The sequence below is a fragment of the Micromys minutus genome (assembly GCF_963924665.1).
Source record: "Micromys minutus genome assembly, chromosome: 12".
In the NCBI taxonomy this organism is placed as follows: domain Eukaryota; kingdom Metazoa; phylum Chordata; class Mammalia; order Rodentia; family Muridae; genus Micromys; species Micromys minutus.
This window is the reverse complement of record NC_137981.1, coordinates 61,706,928-61,724,510: the sequence shown is the minus strand read 5'-3', so window position 1 is coordinate 61,724,510 and position 17,583 is coordinate 61,706,928. Positions and strand designations below refer to the sequence as shown.

At 39.7% G+C, this 17,583-nt stretch overlaps 1 protein-coding gene across 1 annotated transcript; it reads left to right on the top strand.

Annotated features, from left to right (window-relative positions):
* Positions 1 to 13,909: 13,909 nt before the first annotated feature.
* Positions 13,910 to 14,282, top strand: LOC308428388 (ribosomal protein eL22-like 1; the record flags this gene model as incomplete). Its single annotated transcript, XM_080926811.1, has 1 exon — positions 13,910 to 14,282. Exon 1 carries the CDS (start codon positions 13,914 to 13,916, stop codon positions 14,280 to 14,282), a length of 369 nt encoding a protein of 122 aa, XP_080782937.1. The 5' UTR covers positions 13,910 to 13,913.
* Between the last annotated feature and the right edge of the window lie 3,301 nt (positions 14,283 to 17,583).

Genomic DNA, 17,583 nt, shown 5'->3' with positions numbered 1-17,583 from the left:
TGCAGGGCTTTCATCCTAGATAGGCAGACAGGATCATGTGAGCTCCAGGCCAGATGGGGACAGTGAGACTCAGTCTCCAAAACCCCAAACCCAGTATGAAGAGAGGAAACTAACTGTGCCCCTTACCACCATTTTTCTCACCAAAATTCCACCAGAGGTGCCACTGCTCTGGCTGTGGGGATTCATCTAGAAGATTCTTGAGGTCACAAATCAGATTAAGTCCTACAAGGAGCAGGTATAGGTTTTTGGAAGGCAGAAAAGTCGAACTCCCCCCCCCCCCATTCCTGTAGCCTCTCCATCATCTGGACCGAGCTGGGGAGGAAGCCCTTTCCCAATCCCGGGTCCTCTGTGTTCCTTAAGCCCGGACTTTACTATTGGGTTTCAGACTCCCTCCACTCTCAGATAAGCACCAGGGGCCTCATTAGCATCTCTTCAGATACCAAGAATAGAGAACCAGGCACCTCCACTCCCTAGGGGGAGAAGTCAGAAATGTGGCTAGTACCGGTCCTTTTTATCCACAGAGTAAGAGTTTGCCAGGCGTATTAGTTAAGCATGCATGTGGTGCACATATATATGCTCAGCACACACTTAAAAGTTTTTAAAAAGAACAAGGAGACAAGAGAAACAACACTTAGTTCACTCCCAAATTACTCAACCTGGGTGAACTCCCCTCCCTCGGGCTCCCTTTTCTCCCCTACCTGCACAAACCGCCTGCAGGAAGCCCACATGCACCACCATGGAGGTTGAGGCCTCCAGGGATCCCAGAGGAAGCCTCATAGGTCAGCCAAGTTCAAGCCAGGAGGAAGCCCCTCCTGCTGCCCCCCACCCCCAGCCATTCGACCCCTCTCATCCAGCCCAGGCCATGACCCACCACGCCCACATCGCACACCACACCTGCACCCACTGAGGGAAGCTCATTTTATTTTTAAATTTATTCTTATATAAAAATGCACATAGACCTCGTGACCCTCCTGAGTCAGCTTCTAGGAATCGCCGTAGCTGGGTTTCTAGAAGGAAGAAAATGAAACACAGCAGTGTCAGGCAGCTGAAGGTGGAGGTGAAGGAAAACACCCAAGCTGGCACATCCTCACCTCAGGGTGCATTCCTCAGCTGGACTCACACAGGGCCCACTACAGTAGCCCCTGTGTCTACCTCTGCCCACCCCCCCACCCCAGTGTCCCCTGTTTTGTGGCTCCCGCCTCCCTTATACCATGGCCCCTGTGTGTGCCCCTCCCCCACGGCAGCCCCTGTGCCTATCATCCCCACCACGGTAGCCCCTTGTAATGAGCACAGAAAAAAAGCCTTCTTAGACATGTAAAGATAACTTAGTCAGTTATCTCCACTCTACCCAAGGTTGAACCTGATGACTAGAACCCAGTGACTTCACTCAGTCACATAGCCAGACACATGACGCAACTGCATAAGAGACCAAGGGCAATTTTCTGCTCTGCACACCTGGAGAGAGAGCTACCTTGATCTGCCATGAGTCATCTCTGCCCTCCACCACCACCACCCCCAATCCTAACCCTTAATTCACAGACTTCTTTTTGAGACTGTCCTTTAGCTAAGATATGCCATACAGGTGAGCCTTGTGGAGATAGGCTTAGGACCATAGTTAGGAATTTAGAGTGTGAACCTTGAGTGATGTCCCTGAACAGATTAAAATACTTTTGTTTTACTATGTGTCTACCTTCTTGCTCATGAGACCCGTGTCCAACTTCCCCGACACACGTGAGCATGCACACATACATACCACACTAAACACACACACACACACATACCACTAACCACACACATATATGCACACATACACACACATACCACACACTAACCACACACTCCACACAACCACACAAACACCACACAATAACCACACACTCCACACAACCACACAAACACCACACAATAACCACACACTAAAGAGCACACACTAAACACAAACACCAACTACACACACACGCGCGCGTGTGCGAACATACATGCACACAGTGGCCTCAGTGCTCTCTCTGCCTTGGAAGAGGCCAAGACTTCAAGGCTCTGCTTCACTCCCCCTGCTCCCCCTTCGACAGTCTGGGGCGCAGCCGCTGATCGAATATTTGCCAGAGACATTGAGCATTTGGGGGCGTCTTGTGCAGGGTGAGCCCGGTTGTCACCGACAGGAGGTAAGGGCTTTTCCTTCTGGAAGGTTTCTTTGCAATGCTCAACCTAAAGCAGTGCGGTGCTCGGAGGTGAGCGCCATCGCCATCTGCTGGCCGAAGCCGGACTCCACAGGCTTCCAGAGACAAGAAAAAAAGAGGTGGTGATAGGGTATGTGTGGGCGCAATGAAGAGAGAGGGCTCAGGAGTGGATGGCTGTGAGGGACCTGGGGGTGAGGATGGGGAGAGTAGAGGTGGGCTAGGAAGTGGCTAGGGTTCCTGGACATGCAGAGACCGGGCGGCACTCCGGAGCTATAGTCAGAGGCAGAGGAAATTTCGGTGAGTTCAAGGCTCGCCTGGTCTACATAATGTACCCTTGTCTCAAACAATCTTTAAAATAAAATGGAAAAACAAAAAAAGTGAAAATGTTGAAAGCTAACAAAATTAATAAGGAATAATGCCCGGTGTTGGTCATACTGTGCTTCAAGGAAAGGTAGAACTGTGTGGAAGTGCTGGAAACGTTTTATTTTATCTGTATGTCTATGTATTGCCTGCATGTCTGGGCACCATGTGCATACAGTGCCCACAGAGGCCAGAAAGGGGTTCTGAACTCTGGAGTTGGAGTTCTAGGTGGTTGTGAATCACCTGGGTACTTGGAATCAAACTGGTACCTCTGCAAGAACAGGCAGTGCTCTAACCACTTAGCCTCTTGCCAGCCTTATCAATATACTTATTTTGTGCACATGTGTGGCCTCAAGAGCCACAGAAAACATGATGAATGTCATAATTAACACCTGAAGGACTCAGTTCTCAACTTCTGAAGGGAGTGAGGTAGCAGAATAAACTCCATTTTGTTAAGACTCCATTCTCAGTTAACTTGCCCTTAAAAAGGCATGGCCTCCTCCCTTGAGATCTAAAGTAAAAAAATCACAAACTGTCCCTGGCAGCTACAAAACAGACACAGCAGCTACAGCTGGCTGATAACAACAGTGGGCTAAGAAAACATAAATCTTTCCCAAGTCAAGGTACTCCTTCTTGATGTATACTCCTTCCTTGTGATTTAACCAGATGCTATAAACCAATGAGTTGAAAAACCAACATTCCTTTACCCTCTCATGCAATGCCAAGGCTAGGAAACCTCCACTTAAAGTTTTTTTCCTTTATAAACTCCCTTCACTTAGACCTGGGGTTCACTCTCCTTCCCACCCCATTAGGAAGGTTGGTGGCCCAAACTTGAATTTGAATACAGATTACATTGGGTTGTGATTCCTGGTGGTCTGTTTGGGGTTTTTACAATCTGGGCACAACACTTCCACAACCTGGGACTCTAACTTAGGTTCTCATTGTCTGCTACAAGCATTCCCAGGCACTGAGCCATCTTGGGGAACTGAGTATGAGCATTAAAGCATGCACTGTGGACTAGGGCATCCGGGCATTCAGAAAAAAAAATCCACTGGGCCCAAGTCAGATCATAACCAGCTAACCCTGTCTATCAAGCAAGTTTTCTTCAATTACATTTGAGCAAAGACAGGCACCAGTGGTTCTGGAATCAGCTAATGGTGGACTGAATGGTCCTGTTCATTTTCAATATCCCACCAAACACGTGGCCCAGACCAATTTTCACTTCCAGTTCATAGAAAAATCCAGAAGTTTTTGTCTGGAAAACTGGAAGTTGACATAAGCTGGAACGGGATGCTGAGAATGACCAGTACTCGATGTTAAGCTCGATATGATAGCCAGAAATGTAAATATGTTTCTCTGCCGTCTTGGCCTTCATTGCTGTCACTCTTCACCCAAAATAATTCCTCATTCATCCAATCCGATGAGCCCAGAGCCACAGATATGTGACTACCGCTGAGTCAAGATGGCAATGTCTATGGTCTGAAAAGTCAAAGGTCAAGGACTGAGTTGGAAGAGCAGGGAAGGGCTAAAGATTTGTGTGTCTTCAAGAGGTCATGACTTCAAGAGGGTTAGGGTACAAGGTAGGATTAGCCTTTGCAAAGGACAATACGTGCTAGCCCATGCAGATCTATGGGAGGGATAAGATAAGGTGCTAATTCCATGGGAACCATGTGCCTCAACACTGTACCTGAAACACAGATGCACAGGCAGTCGGTGTTGAAAGGTTATAAGGAATATCTGAAGATGTTACTTGGAAACATACAAATAAATAAATAAATGAATATTGGAAAAATAAAGGCCTGCAATGGGGCTCTGTTTGCAGCCAAAGTGATGACGTAAGTTCAGGTCCACACAGTGGAAGAAGTCTCCCTCAAGATCTTGGGAATCACATTTTTATGTGCCCTGCCCCAAAGTTGCTGGGGACAGCATACTATGACAGGGACTGCCAGCAGTAAGCTGGTATGGAGACATCACAGTAGCCCCAGCAACTCTCTGTAAATATAGTTGTTCCCATTTCCCCTAACCTTTGCCCTGGACAAGGGCTGTATAGATTTCATTTGTGCATTACTTTTCAGTTGGCCTTGGTGTGCATAATTATTCTATTATATCTGACTTTCCTATTTCTTTCTCCTTCTGCTCTGGTGGATTCTGTGAAACTAGATGTTTGTTGATATAATGATTCTTAAACAATTGGAAATTGAGGCACAGGGGCACAGCACAGCACAGTTGTAATGGTCCAGGTGCATTCTGTGTGTTCTCATCTTGGAAACAATGTAACAATTGCACAATGGTAGTTCCAGATTAATGCTTGATTTGCAAAGAAAGTTTGAAGGAGTTATTAGAAAATGAATTAGAGCCAACATTAGGACCCCAAGAAAGGAAAAAGTTATGAAATAAATTTTACATAATATTTGAGAGTGGTTCCTGGATAAGAAAGTATAAAATGCATAAAATTATATACTAGTAAAACTAAGTCAAAATATTGGGATTCTTAGGAGAATCATTGTGTGTAATGTACAGGAACAGAAAGCTAGCAGAACTACTGAGTTAAGGGTTAATTTGATTCTTTCTGGCCACTGCCTGGCAGATCTGCCCATGTCATTTATCATTAGAACTTCACAGAAAAATGCTCTGAGCTCTGAAGTATAGTAAGTTAAAGTTTAAATAATGATAAGTTTGCAATTATTATTATTTCAGCCACAGGCCTGGGAATAGGGGAAGCTTGAAACCTTGGGGAACAACTGTAATTCTTAATTCTTTGTGAACTGTAGTTATTCTTTTGAATTTGATTTGGCAATAATTATACAATATCTTTTTTTCTACCTGCTTTTGGAGTATCAATAAAAGACTGGGGAAGAAAAAGGTGAGAGAGAATGAGAAGAGTATGTGAAGAGTGATTGAAGAGAGAATATAAGGTGTGTATGGAGAGTGTGTGTGAAGGGGAACAAACATGTATATGAGTGTGGGAGTTTGAGAAAAGAAAAGTGCAAAGAAGAAAAGCAGAGTGCACAAGAGAATGCAGAGTGTGTGCAGCCTCAAGCTGTAAGGGAGCGAATGAGAGAAGAAAAGAGGGGGGGAGGGGAGGGGAGGGAGGGAGGGAGGATAACTTTAAGCCTTGAAAAATTGCCTGTCAGTTTGTACCCAAAAAGTAGTCTGTGATTATTAATTATGCATCTTCCAGATATACCTGCTTCCAGTTGAGAACTATGATCCTATGTTGAGGCTGAACCCTAACACAAAGTGAAGAAAAGATTTAGTAAAGTTCAGTGAGAATATATACAGATTCTGTAGAAATGCTATGTCAACATATTCAAGGGCTGGTGAGTGAGCTTTCCATTTGGGTGGGTAGGGGGATGTCTACCATCTTCCAGGTTCCAATTCTGCACAAATATGTCTAGTGTGCATGTGTGGAAACTAGTGGTATCTCTAGGTATCTGTCTGTATTAGTTAGGGTTTTATTGCTGTGAACAGACACCGTGACCAATGCAAGTTTTACAAAGGACAACATTTAATTGGGGCAGGCTTACAGGTTTAGAAGTTCAGTCCATTATCATCAAAGTGGGAGCATGGCAACATCCAGGCAGTCATGGTGCAGGAGGAGCTGAGAGTTCTACATCTTCATCCAAAGGAAGCCAGGAACAGACTGAGCATCTTCAGGCAGCTAGAAGTAGTGTCTCCAAGCCCAGTCCCAGAGTGACACACTTCCTCCAACAATGCCACGCCTTCTAATAGTGCCACTCCCGGAGCCAAGCATATGAAAACCATCACACTGTCCTCAGGAGCCCTGTATCACTGTTGCAGTAAATATTAAAAATGAAATGAAAAGGCTTATCTCTTTATCAGCCCCTGCAGTCTCATTCTGCAGGCGCCACTTTTAGTATAGAGCTGTAACTCAGTCCATGAGCACACTCTCCACCAGATTCCCTTCCCTGGCGGTTCACTCCGCCTGCCCTACTGCCTCCGTCCCAGGTGGAATTATCGCCCCAACATCTTCTTTCCTCCACTGCCCATCACAAACATCACTTCAAAGCTTGGTAACTTTTCAAATGGGTTTATATGATAGGTTTTCAATTCACATAATAAAATTATAGCAATAGACAAAGATACAACTGTCCTTCCATATGAGATAAAGACCCATAGAATCTCTTTAAATATTTATATCTACCTATATCCGATTACAGCCACCAGGATCTAAGTCTGTTTTCCCTGGCTCCATCGTGATTTCTCTTCCCCAATCTCTGTTCCTCTCCCGTTTTCCTACCTTTTCTTCACCTACCTTTCCACTGTCTAATCATGTATAACCTTAACATAAATCTACATACCAACATCATTTTTTCTCTTGAGACAAGGTGTCTCACTGTGACCTTCAACTTGCACTTAAGGCTGGTGGGTCACAAACCAAGGACCCTCCTGTCACAGGTGCCCCAGCACTGGCATTCCAGGAAGTAACCCCAGCTTCCTTGTGCTAGGTGGATCTTGGGTCCAAACGCTTTACCACCACACAAACAATTTCTCAGAGCTTTCATATCCTCAGACCTTAGATAAACTTTAAACTTTACACCTTCTCCTATCCAGTTATTTATTCAACATGAGACACAGGTGGTTGATAACCGGGATCAGTTACTGTAAAGTGAGTTTCTTTAGATAAAGGAATAGTAAAAAGTTACTTCTTTCACTAGTCTAGTCTTCAAACCTTCAGAGATCTGAGAAAAATAGATTTTACCTGAGTAAGCAGGAAGTATAATTCAAAAGGCCTATGTATCAATTAAAGTGGCAGAGATTTACCAGTTACCTAGACAGCCATCCAACTAGGTTCTTGTGGTGCCGATGGGGACATAGGTCCCACAACAAGATCAGTCTTTGGTTTCCAGGCCTGGAAAATCTGAGAGACCTTCCTGTGGAGGAGAAACTTGGGAGACTGACCTTACTTTTCCTTAAGCAATACAAGGCATGTCCTGTGTCCTATTTGTCCACAATTTGGGCAGGATCCTGGCAGTGGATAAGGCATTGGGGCAATTATGCCCTGTCATCAGTGTAACCACGATCCAGGTGGAGTCCTTTGTCGTTATGCCCAGATCTTCTTGGAAACCATAAAGGGGTCACTGCTAGGATTTGGGATTCTCTGTCATGGTGAGTTTAAGCATCTTAAATGCCATATTCAGCAGGTTCTCTGACAGGTTTGAGGGCTAGTACCCATCAAGCATATCTGAATTAAACAATCTTTGTCTGTTTTTTAGTTATCTGCTCTAAACTGTACCTGTATATTAAAATAAAGTACCTTTTAAAGAGTAAAGACATAGAGCATAACCATAATTTTGGGAAGACAAAAACTAAGTGGATGGGAGGGAGGTGGAGTTAGGCAGCACCTGGGCTACTTGTACTCAACCACTGACGCTGTTTTGCAGGGGGGTGTGGGGTGAGTATCAGTTTCCAAAAACCTAGACTCATGGAAGTCAGACTGAAGTTCTCTGTACAAGGTCTGATACAAATCCAGTTTGCAAAAATGTCTCAGCAGACACCAGGTGGTTTCTGACAATCGAAGTTTAGACCCAAAAGTGTCCATTTTCTAGCCTTAGCCAGAACCTGAAGGCTCAACTGCACACAAACCTGGGACTATACAGTTGGGGATGAGAGTAGTCTTAGGTCAAACATCTAATCATCTTGCCTCTGACTCCTTAATGGAATTACAGTCATGAAAACCACCATACACAGCTCAAAAATGGAGTCCTGAATTTACATTTGTGGGTTTGCACATTTTCTTCTGTTTTTGTTTGTTTGTTTGGGTTTTAGAGCTTGTTTGTTGTTCTTTTGTTTGTTTGTTTGTTGAGACAGGGTTTCTCTGTGTCCAGGCTGACCTGGAACTCCCTCTGGAGAACAGGTTTGCCTAGAATTCACAGAGATCCTCTTGCCTCTGCCTCTCAAGTGCTGGAATTAAAGGTATGAACCACTATCACCTGGACTCTTTTTAAGACTTTATTCTACCTCCTTAAAGACTCTCACACTCCATGCATATACTTTTTGAATTGCTATATATTCTTAATAATTAGCCTTTTCCTCCTAAGCAACATCATTCGTCATAATTTTTTTCTGAGGTCTACTTGGTCCAGCATTACTATGGTGCTTATTCATGAAGTAAACAACCACATGATTCTAAAATTCCAGGTCTTCCTTCATCTAGAGTGCATGTTGTATTCAATATGAAAGAACATCACGATTATTTTTAATACTTGCAGTTATCCTGGTGTTTACAGTCTACACTTTTAATGAATCAGAGTCTACCTTCAAATTATATGCACTATGAAGACCTAAGCATAATAAATTCTCAATTTTCCTTCCTAACATTGTGGTGCTGTTAATAGCATTAGCACATATTTTACTTCTGTATGTTCTGTAAACATAGAAACTATTGACACTATTTTTACCACTGCCAGGTTTTCTTAGAGAAAATTGAGGTAAAAAAAATATTTAAACTTTCATTTATTTGATTCTTAGGTTTTGTTTTGTTTTGTTTTGGTTTTTTTTTGTTTTGTTTTGTTTTGGTTTTTGGTTTTTGGGGTTTTGTGGGGGTTGTTTTGTTTTTTGTTTTGTCTTGCACAGTATAGACCCAGGTTTCTCTCTGGTGTCATACATAGTCTTTCCTGCCTTAAAAAGTATTTTTTCCTGAAGTAGATTCACTGTTTGAATTGAGTACACAGATGATGTGTACTCAACATCTGTTTGCCTGCCCAAGTCCTTATTTTTTCTTACTTTACTTTCTATGTATAATTATGGATTAGTAGTTTCTTCCTATAGGCATGTTACAGATACCTTCAAGCTACTATAAGTTCTGATATGACAATGACTATAAATCTTATTTTCACTTTCTGCATTAATGTTGCTATTATTTCTCTGGTTGGGTACAAAATCTTCCATCATGCCACTTGAAGATGAGATAGCTATGTGAGATATATTCTTATAGTCTAAGAATATATCTTCCAAAAAAAAAAACTCACCTTTATCCCTTAGGATGTTTAATGCTAAATGTACATGTGAACAAAAAAAGAAACACTCTTCCTCTTATTGGTACAGAGAGAAACACAGAGGCATGCACCATAGAAGCTGAACAATGCTCTACTCAATAATTTGGTCAAAAAAGAAATAAATTAAAGACCTTCTAGAATTTAATAAAAATGAAGGCACAACATACCCAAACTTATGGGACACAATGAAAGCAGTGATAAGAGGAAAACTCATAGCTCTGAGTGCCTCCAAAAAGAAACTGCAGAGAGCATACACTAGCAGCTTGATAGCACATCTAAAAGCTCTAGAACTAAAACAAAAACAAATACATCCAAGAAGAGTAGAAGGCAGAAAATAATCAAACTCAGAACAAAATCAACCAAGTAGAAACAAATAAACAAAAAAAAATTACAAAGAATTAGCAAAGCCAGAAGCTGACTCTTTGAAAAAAAATCAACACGATAGATAAACCCCTAGCCAGACTATCCAGAGGGCACAGAGACAGTATCTAAATAGACAAAATCAGAAATAAAAAAGGAGACACAACAATAGAAATAAAGGAAATTCAAGAAATCATCAGATCCTACTACAAAAGCCTACACTCAACAAAACTGGAAAATATGGGTGAAATGGACAAATTTCTTTACAGATACAAGATACCAAAGTTAAATCAGGATCATATAAACCATCTAAACATTTCTATAACCCCTAAAGAAATAGAAGCAGTCATCAAAATCTCTCAACCAAAACAAACAAAATCAAACAAACAAAAAAACAGACCCAGGACAAGATAGGTTTAGTGCAGAATTCTATTAGACTGTCATAGAAGACTTAATACCAATACTCTCCAAACTATTCCACAAAATAGAAACAGAAAGAACACTACCCAATTCCTTCTATAGAGCCACAATTATGCTTATACCTAAAATAACACAAATACCCAACAAAGAAAAAACACTTGAGACCAATTTCCTTTATGAATATTGATGCAAAAATACTCAAGAAAATTCTCACAAACCGAATCTAAGAATACATCAAAACAATCATTCATCACAATCAAGTAGGCTTCATCTCAGGAATGCAGGGATGGTTCAATATATAGAAATCCATCAACGTAATCCACTATATAAACAAACTCAAAACAAAACAAACACATGATCATCTCATTAGATGCTGAGAAAGCACTTGACAAAATTCAACACCCCTTCATGTTAAAAAGATCAGGAATTCAAGGCCCATACCTAAACACAGTAAAAGCAATATACAGCAAACCAGTAGCCAACATCAAATTAAATGGAGAGAAACTTGAAGCAATCCCACTAAAATCAGGGACTAGACAAGGATGCCCTCTCTCTCCCTACTTATTCAATATAGTATTCAATATAGTACTAGCCAGAGCACTTAGACAACAAAAGAAGGTCAAAGGAATACAAATTGGAAAGGAATAAGTCAAAATATCATTATTTGCAGATGATATGATAATATATTTAAGTGACCCCAAAAATTCCACCAGAGAACTACTAAGCCTGATAAACAACTTCAGCAAAGTGGCTGGATATAAAATTAACTCAAACAAATCAATAGCCTTTTTCTACTCAAAGGATAAACAGGCTGAGAAAGAAATTAGGGAAATGACATCCTTCACAATAGTCCCAAATAATATAAAATACCTTGGTGTGACTCTAACCAAGCAAGTGAAAGATCTGTATGACAAGAACTTCAAGTTTCTGAAGAAAGAAACTGAAGAAGATCTCAGAAGATAGAAAGCTCTCCCATGCTCATGGATTGGCAGGATTAATATAGTGAAAATTGTCATCTTTCCCAAAACAATCTACAGATTCAATGCAATCCCCAACAAAATTCCAACTCAATTCTTTATAGAGTTAGAAAGAGCAATTTGCAAAATCATTTGGAATAACAAAAAACCCAGGATATCAAAAACTATTTTCAACAATAAAAGAACTTCTTGGGGAGTCACCATCCCTGACCTCAAGCTGTATTACAGAGCAATAGTGATAAAAATTGAATGGTACTGGTAGGTAGGTACCATTGGTTTTTGGTTTTTGGGGTTTTGTGGGGGTTGTTTTGTGGTAGGAAGGTAGATCAATAGAATAGAAATGAAGATCCAGAAATGAACCCACACACCTATGGACACTTGATCTTTGACAAAGGAGCTAAAACCATCCAGTGGAAAAAAAAGATAGCATATTCAACACATGGTGCTGGTTCAACTGGCAGTCAGCACGTAGAAGAATGCAAATTGATCCATTCTTATCATCCTGTACAAAGTTCAAGTCCAAGTGGATCAAGGACCTCCACATTAAAACCAGATACACTTAGACTAATAGATGAGAAAGTGGGGAAGATCCTTGAACACACGAGCACTGGGGAAATTTTCCTGAACAGAACACCAATGGCTTATGCTCTAAGATCAAGAATCAACAAATGGGACCTCATAAAATTGCAAAAGTTCTGTAAGGCAAAGGACACTGTCATTAGGACAAAACAGCAACCAACAGAATGAGAAAAGATCTTTGCTAATCCTACATCAGATAGAGGACTTATATTAACATATACAAAGAACTCAAGAAGTTAGACTCCAGAGAATCAAAAAATTCTACTAAAAATGGGGGACAGAGCTAAACAAAGAATTCTCAACTGAGGAATATAGAATGGCTGAGAATCACCTAAAGAAATGTTCAGCATTCCGAGTCATCAGGGAAATGCAAATCAAAATAACCCTGAGATTCCACCTCACAACAATCAGAATGGCTAAGATCAAAAACTCGGGTGACAACAGATGCTGGTGAGAATGTGGGGAAAGAATAACGCTCCTCCATTGTTGGTGAGATTTCAAGCTGGTACAACCTCTCTGGAAATCAGTCTGACAATTCCTCAGAAAACTGGGCATAGTACTACCGGAAGACCCAACTATACCACTCCTAGAAATATACCCAATGCTCTAACATACAACAAAGACACATGCTCCACTATGTTTATAGCAGCCTTATTTATAATAGCCAGAAGCTGCAAAGAATGCAGATGTCCTTCAACAGAAGAATGGATACAGAAAATGGTACATTTACATAATGGATTACTCAGCTATTAAAAACAACGACTTTAGGAAATTCTTAGGACATGGATCTAGAAAATTTCATCCTGAGTGAGGTAACACAGCAACAAAAAAAAAAAAAAAAAAAAAAAAAACAAACAACAACAACAACAACAAAAGCCCCATGGTATGCACTCACCGATAAGTGGATATTAGCGCAAAAGTTCAGAATACCCAAGATACAACTCACAGACCACATGAAGCTCAAGAAGAAAGATAACCAAAGTGTGGATGCTTCAGTACTTCTTAGAACAGGGAGCAAAAATAGTCTCAGGAGGAAATATGGATACAAAGTTTGGAGCAGAGACTGAAGAAAAGGCCATCCAGAGACTGTCCCACCTGGGCATCCAGCCCATATACAGTCACTAAACCCAGACAATATTGCTGATACCAAGTACTTGCTGACAGGAGCCTATCTTCCGAGAGGCTCTGCCAGAGCATGACAAATACAGAAGCAGATGCTCACAGCTAACCATTGAACTGAGAACCAGTTCCCCAATGGAGGAGTTAGAGAAAGAATTGAAGAAGTTGAAGGGGTTTGCAACCCCATAAGAACAATACCAACCAACCAGATCTCCTAGGGACTAAACCGCTATCCAAAGAGTACACATGGATGGAACCATGGCTCCAGCTGCATAGGAGGATGGCCTTGTTGGGCATCAGTGGAAAAAAGAAGCCCTTGGTCCTGCCAAGGCTTGATGCCCCAGCCCCAGTGTAAGGGAACGTCAGGGTGGAGAGGCAGGAGTAGGTGGGTGGGTGGGTGGGTGAACACCTTCATAGATGCAGGGGGAGGATGGAATAGGGGGTTTGAAGGGGAACCCAGGAAAGGGGATAACATTTGAAATGTAAACAAAAAATATCTAATAAAAAATAAAGCATAAATAGTAATATCTGATAAGCATAATAAATTCATGAAAAGATCTTAATGAATTATATTTATTTTCTTATATTTTGTGCATTGTTCTTTGTCTCTATTGTGACAATATATTTTCTGTTGCATAGGAATTTTAAAATACTTTTAATAATATATTTTATCTGTTTTTCTTACCTGTATCTCAGTGAGAAAATAGAATTTATTGACAAATTACAAAGTGACTTTCTCAGTCTTAGAACAATTTTGTTGCTAATGGAGTCTTAATAGAAGAAAGTTATGTTGGTTTCAATTTACAGTGGCTATATATTGAATATTAAAAATGTTCAATTTTATTAAATTAATTTAATTAAAAATTAAACCACTGGTCCTCTTCCCATGGCTGCTGCTCAACATGGCGCCTCAGAAAGACAAAAAGCCTAAGAAGTCAACCTGGGGGTTTCATTTGGACCTTACTCATCCTATAGAGGATGGAATTTTTGATTCTGGAAATTTTGAACAGTTTCTACAGGAGAAGGTTAAAGTCAATGGAAAAACTAAAAATCTAGGAAATGTTGTTCATATTGAATGCCTAAAGAATAAAATCACAGTTGTTTCTGAGAAACAGTTCTCAAAAAGGTATTTGAAATATCTTCCCAAGAAGTACCTTAAGAAGAATAATCTCCATGATTGGCTTCGTGTGCTTGCATCTGACAAGGAGACTTATGAACTTCGCTATTTCCAGATTAGTCAAGATGAAGATGGTTCAGAGTCTGAGGACTAATTGGCCTTTGCTTTTAATAAAATGGAAGTATGCTAAAAAAAATTGGACTTTATGAATAAATAAAAGTCATTTTACTCTAAAAGCAAAAAAAAAAAATAAACTGTTTTAAAATTTAAGTTTTTTCTATTTTTTTTAAATTCACTTTGGACTTTTCCACATGGTTCCATCCTTAACTCTGATTTTTATGTATCATATGGGGATATCATAGTCTATCCCCAGATATGAGTAGTGGCTCAGGCTTGTGATCCCAGAATTCAGGAGACTAAGGCAAGAGGATTTTCCATGAGACCCAAGTAAATGTAAGATTAAAAATTATAAAACACAAAATTAATGGTAAAAATTGTTCATGCCATTGAATGTGGCAAAACTCTTAGAAATGATATCAAAACCCAGAAATAGACAATTAGACATCATCACATTTTCAATTTTCTATTTATCAAATGAAACAAAAGTACAAAAGCAACCCACAGAGTAGGGTGAGGGTTAGGGTTAGTTTTGAGCTAACTGCCATGGAAGTCAGATGCTAGTAACAATATGAAGAGGAAGGGTGATGCCAGTACTCAGAGATAAAGATAAACCCCTGTGTGGTAGTGCAGTGCTAAGAGTCTGGTATTAGAAGCTGGCATAGAATAGTTGACTCTGCAGGTTGTGAAAGGACGTCAGAGGCTGGGACAGACCTTCTGACAAAGAGAGTGTGTGTGTGTGACCTGGAGTCTAGCTCCTGCTCTGGAGAGGCAGAAAGGGAATGGAAGGTATATAAAATGGGTTAGAATCTTGGATATAGCATGTGGGTGAGAAGGTGACAGGTTTCAGAGAGAAAGTATATAGTTGACTACATATTTTAGATTGCAGTGGGTAAGTGTGTGGACAGTGAGCTTAAAATTAACAATTTGCCACATAGAAGTGCTGAGATTGAGGCCCACCTCTGTCCAATCCCAAAGCTGGTAGGCTTTCCATCAAACTAGGTTGTCATTGGAAGGCTGTCTGAAAGTCACTGGGTAAGTAGAAGGTACATTTGAAGGGCAAGGGAGTATTAACTAGGTCCCTAGGCTGTTCCTCATTCAGATCCCAGGGTGGGGTTGTTTTTGTTGCTTGTTTTAATTTTTTAGGTTCTAAATAGATGAGCCTGTATATTATTAACACATATTAAATAAACAAAAGGTCAGAAGGAATTAGAGGTAGAAAGTTTAATGAATGTTTCACGGTCTTATTATTTTTGTTCTGTCTCTAATTTCCATTAATTTCTTGCTTTTATAAACCCACCCAGGTGAAGTGGCAGCTGATGGTAGCTAGCTGTTTTAGAAGAAGTGGTAAATGTTTGACTTTTTCATTTCTTATTTAGTTTGTGTCTTTTCTTTTGGGTAATTATGAATATAAACATGTTCCAGTTGAATGTTTATTATTAAACATTAGCTTTCTAAATAGCTACACATAGTTGAATTATATCATGTTAAAAAAAAAAATAATTACTACATACAGAAAACGTTATGCTTACAAAGTGGGTGTGTTTTGGTTTTGTTTGGGGCAAGAGCAGGGGGTTGGCACTGGGTTTGAACTTAAGAGCAAGCCTGAGTACACCCAGCCTTCAAGGTAGAACTAATCATGTATTCCAGTAACTCCCCTAAAAAACGGGTTGTTTCTCAAAGCTAACCCCAAAATAATATTTTTATATGAGTTTCTATTTCCATTTTCTGTCTGAGTGATTCTTAATTCAGAACTGGAACAGCAGGAACTATGTAAAATTACAATAAAAATCACTAGGTGCAGAGATTTGTTTCTTTCTGTCTTAATGGTGTCTTTAGCTTAGAGATTCAACTAGGCCGAGGTTGTCACTGTCCTGTGCGTGGAGGTTTCCTGATACCTGTTAATGTCTTCAGAGTGGCTCAAATATACATTACAAACTTAGTGTGGCCCTAAAGCAGGCACTGGAGGGCTCGCTCTATCATGTTACCATGGTTCCTGTCAGATGGACTATGAGGTGCACATTTATTTGTACAGGACCATTGAGCCACACCTCAAGGTCTGAATGGATCTTAATGTTAGCCTCTGAATTATTTCTGTTGAGAAGTAAAAACTAAATTTCAACCATTTCTTTCTATTCTAACTTTTTTTCTAATTTGTTTATTTTTATTTTATTTTATTTTATTTTTTGAGCCTGGTCTTACTGTATAAGCCTGGCTGGCCTAACAATCACTGTGTAGTCAGGCTGGCCTGTCCTTGGTAGCAGTCTTCCTCTTTCTGCTTCTGAGTGCTGAGACACAGGCATAAAACATTACACTCACATTATATGTATATTTTCTCCCAGAAATTATTCAAGAATAATGTATGTTTGCTTATGGCAAACATAAATGCATTCTACTAACCTATTAAAGTATGCCAATGCTTTGGATTAGAATCAAAATTTTTATTAAATTTAGTAAAATTTCTATAACTCTATATAGCTAGCTACTATATTTTCCTTTTTCTTTATTTATAGGCAACTACCAAAAGGCATTAGACACTTACAAAGAGATTCACAGGAAATTTCCAGAGAATGTTGAATGTAAGTGACCTTACATTTATAACTTTGAAGGCAAGGACCACATTCTGTGTTCTACTAAATAATTAAACTTGCTATAGTAGTTGTATGTGTAAATGGTGCCTCAGTTGTGGCACATATGTTTAAAAGTTTCTATTTGGTCAGAAAATTTGACTCCATAAGTATACATTTTTATAGAATTTAGTTGTTGATGTGTTTAAGTATAGTAACTCATTCTATTTATTTATTAAAAAAATTTACATCTCAAGTTTTTATGATAAGGTTTTTTTAAACAACTTTATTTTACAAAACAAAGATAAATGTACAGATTTTAAACATTTTTTGCTTAAAATTATACATTTTTTGTCAGTACTTTTTTTTCAGATTTTAACATAATTTTTATATAAAACTATATGAATATATTTTTTAGTCAGTACTTGATTTTTTTCAAGGTTTGATTGTATGCCTTGAAAACTTAATAGTTACAATGAGCTAAAGTACATGTAAAACAAAATGTAACATGGAAATAGTTAAAGTTTTCTTGTTTTGTAAATATTTTTTTGTTTTGTTTTGTTTTCTTTATTTCTTGGACTTCATACAGTCTGTGAGTTGTTTCTGGGGGAGTGCAAGCCTCTGGGGTTAGCATCCCACTATCAGTGACTGCATATTATGTCTGTTCTTTTGTGACTGGGTTATCTCACTCAGGATGATATTCTCTAGAAGCAGCCATTTTCTTAAGAATTTGGTTAAGTCATTGTTTCTGGTGGCTGAGTAGTATTCCAT